At 47.9% G+C, this 2,500-nt stretch overlaps 1 protein-coding gene across 6 annotated transcripts in view; it reads right to left on the bottom strand.

Annotated features, from left to right (window-relative positions):
* The window catches only part of atp9b (ATPase phospholipid transporting 9B), a 38,439-nt gene that overhangs the window by 20,885 nt on the left and 15,054 nt on the right, over positions 1-2,500 (bottom strand). For all 6 annotated transcript variants that reach the window (XM_054745473.2, XM_054745474.2, XM_054745475.2 and 3 more), the window contains exon 11: positions 2,406-2,482. In XM_054745473.2, coding sequence (XP_054601448.1) covers positions 2,406-2,482 — 77 coding nt within the window. The remainder of the gene's footprint in view (positions 1-2,405; positions 2,483-2,500) is intronic.

Genomic DNA, 2,500 nt, shown 5'->3' with positions numbered 1-2,500 from the left:
CGCTGTTAGTTCTGTACATTTTAACACGGCTTGACCCGGAGAACGGGTTCAGCCTCCAGCTGATCAGAGTCCAAACATGCTGATTTATTAAGAAAGTGAAAATAAGAAGATGCAGAAACAACATTTATACACAAATATAGAAAATTATTCTTGATGTGACTTTGTTTTCCATCCCTAATGGCCTGCAGATCCCTCTGGAAAACATTCTCCCTAACTCCGGTCTCTGCTGGGTCCTTTTCCGGTCCCTGCAGCACGATCAGAAGCTAAACGTGTGCTAACTGCTCCAACCAGCTGGACTTCAGGTGCATGTTTGCACCAGACTAGCAGGAATAACGTGCTGCACATCAGTAAATTCTCCTGTAAGGTTTCACTCAAGCCCAGCTGCTCCGGAGATATTTCATCAGACTTCCAGCTCCTTCGTTAACGCTGGGAAAGGTTAGCGAAGAAGCTGGGACATCAGAGGACCAACACTTATGAAAGAGCAGCTTTACGCTGTGCTCGTGTCAGATGGACCGGGTCGGCCTCATGGGTGTCACCAGACTACAAGTGGTGCTCGCTACAGAACCACAAAGGCGGAGCTGCACCAGAGTCAGCCCCGCCCATTGCAGTCAGCCCCGCCCATTCCATCAGAGTCAGTCCAATTCCTTCCAGTTGTCAGACTTGACAGCATTCTGGAACCATAGAGGGTGTTATAGCTAGTATCATCTAAAATGCAAGATAGAGGACGGAGTTGGAGTTAACTGAACCTTTTTTGTAAAGGTTCCATATAAAATCTAACTTTTGGAACTGTTTACCGTGTTATGTCGTCATTTCCTCATAAGAAACACGCCAAAGCCATTTCTGGCCTCATTCATGCATTTTCCTCCCATCTCAGCTTCAATTTGGTCCTCTCCTCCGAAGCGGGTCTGGTCTCGGTTCTCCAATCTGGATATTCTGTGGATTTTCTGACAAATTATTTCTGAAATGACTTCTACTGAGACACCGCCGGAAAACCATACATCCCATCTCCAAAGACACACTGGATGGCGCCTGCTCTTCATCAGGTGAAGTGGTTGTGGAGGCAGGTGTGCGTGCAGTTCTGTGCAGGTTCGCCTCCCCGTAGCAGCAGTATCAGGTAGTTTAAAACCCTTTTTCTTCCTTTCTAGCTACACTTGCCAGTTCTATGTTTACAACCATTTATTGGTATACCGTTTAAAATCTAATGACTAATGTGTTTATTTATTTATTTGTTTATTTAGCCGGTGTGAGTCCATGTGTGAGCAGAGTTTCAACTAAAATACTGTTTAGGAACGACCACATTTAAACAACTTTTAGAGACATAAATATGTTGCAGAAAATCAACATTACAACTAAAATATAAACAAATTAAATGTGTCAGCTGGCTGCCGACCCCACCCAGAGTCGAACCAGCATCAGCAGAGGGGAAAGCAACACTTGAGTCACTGGACCACCAGAACCATCGACACATACAAACCTGTACCAGAACCCATTTAATAGCCTTACATGCTGTTGTGTGCCGGTTCTGTTGGAGCGGCTGTGGGCAGATATTTGCTAAAAGAAACTTTTTCATTTCTTCGTCATGTAGCAGGTTACATGTATCTTGTTTAACTGGAGCAGAGGACCAGTCAGTAACAGCCGTAACGCACGTGGGTCAGGTTGGTTTGTGGTAAAGCTGAAGAAGTCAGTGGGCGGGGCTGAGTTTGCGTGAATGGGCGGGGCTGACTCTGGTGCAGCTCCATCTTTGTAGTTCTGCAGCGAGCACCCTCTCCCAGACTACGAGTCTAAAACGTTCCCGTGACTTCAGCCGCGCGTATCGACGCTCCGCTCCGGCCTCCGATCTCCGACCAGCACATCGGCACTTCTGACAGCCTCTCCTGGAAATATCGAGCCGCTCTCAGACGTGGAGCTGAAACAGAACCTGCAGCTCGACGAGCCGAGCCGCATCGGCGCTCTCGGTGAAACAGAGAGGCGTGAAAACGCCTCAGAAGGTCACCACAGCTGGTCCTCGTCTCCATCAGCCAGACCAGACATGCCGATAAACATTTTAACTGGTCCTACTGGGACTTGGAGCTTGGGCAGGGTACTAAAACTACAGTCAGAAAGGTTTAAATACAATCATTACAGAACCTGGTTCTGAGTCTGACCCGGTTCTGGTCCAAATCTAACAACAACAGACAAGACTTTCCTGAACTGCCTCTCATTGGCTGCTGGAGTCTGTCGATACGACCTTAAGCTCCCATTGGCTCAGAGAGCTGTCAATCAAACACTAACAGCAGGTCAAAGGTTAAACCTGCAGCCTGACTTCCTGTTGCTCTGAGCGTTTCCCGCGTTCATCCGCCGATTCATCAAGACAACGATGAAGAATCTTTACAGACGAAAGGTTCTGATTGGACGTCGCTCCTCACCTTGTTCTGGGCGAACGACGTGTTCAGAACGCTCCGGGTCTCCTTCCCCGTGTAGATCACCACTCCGATCACCGTTCCTAACGAGCACAGGGAAC

The sequence above is a fragment of the Nothobranchius furzeri genome, chromosome 19 (genome assembly GCF_043380555.1).
Source record: "Nothobranchius furzeri strain GRZ-AD chromosome 19, NfurGRZ-RIMD1, whole genome shotgun sequence".
Classification (NCBI taxonomy): domain Eukaryota; kingdom Metazoa; phylum Chordata; class Actinopteri; order Cyprinodontiformes; family Nothobranchiidae; genus Nothobranchius; species Nothobranchius furzeri.
This window is presented reverse-complemented; position numbering and strand designations above follow the sequence as displayed.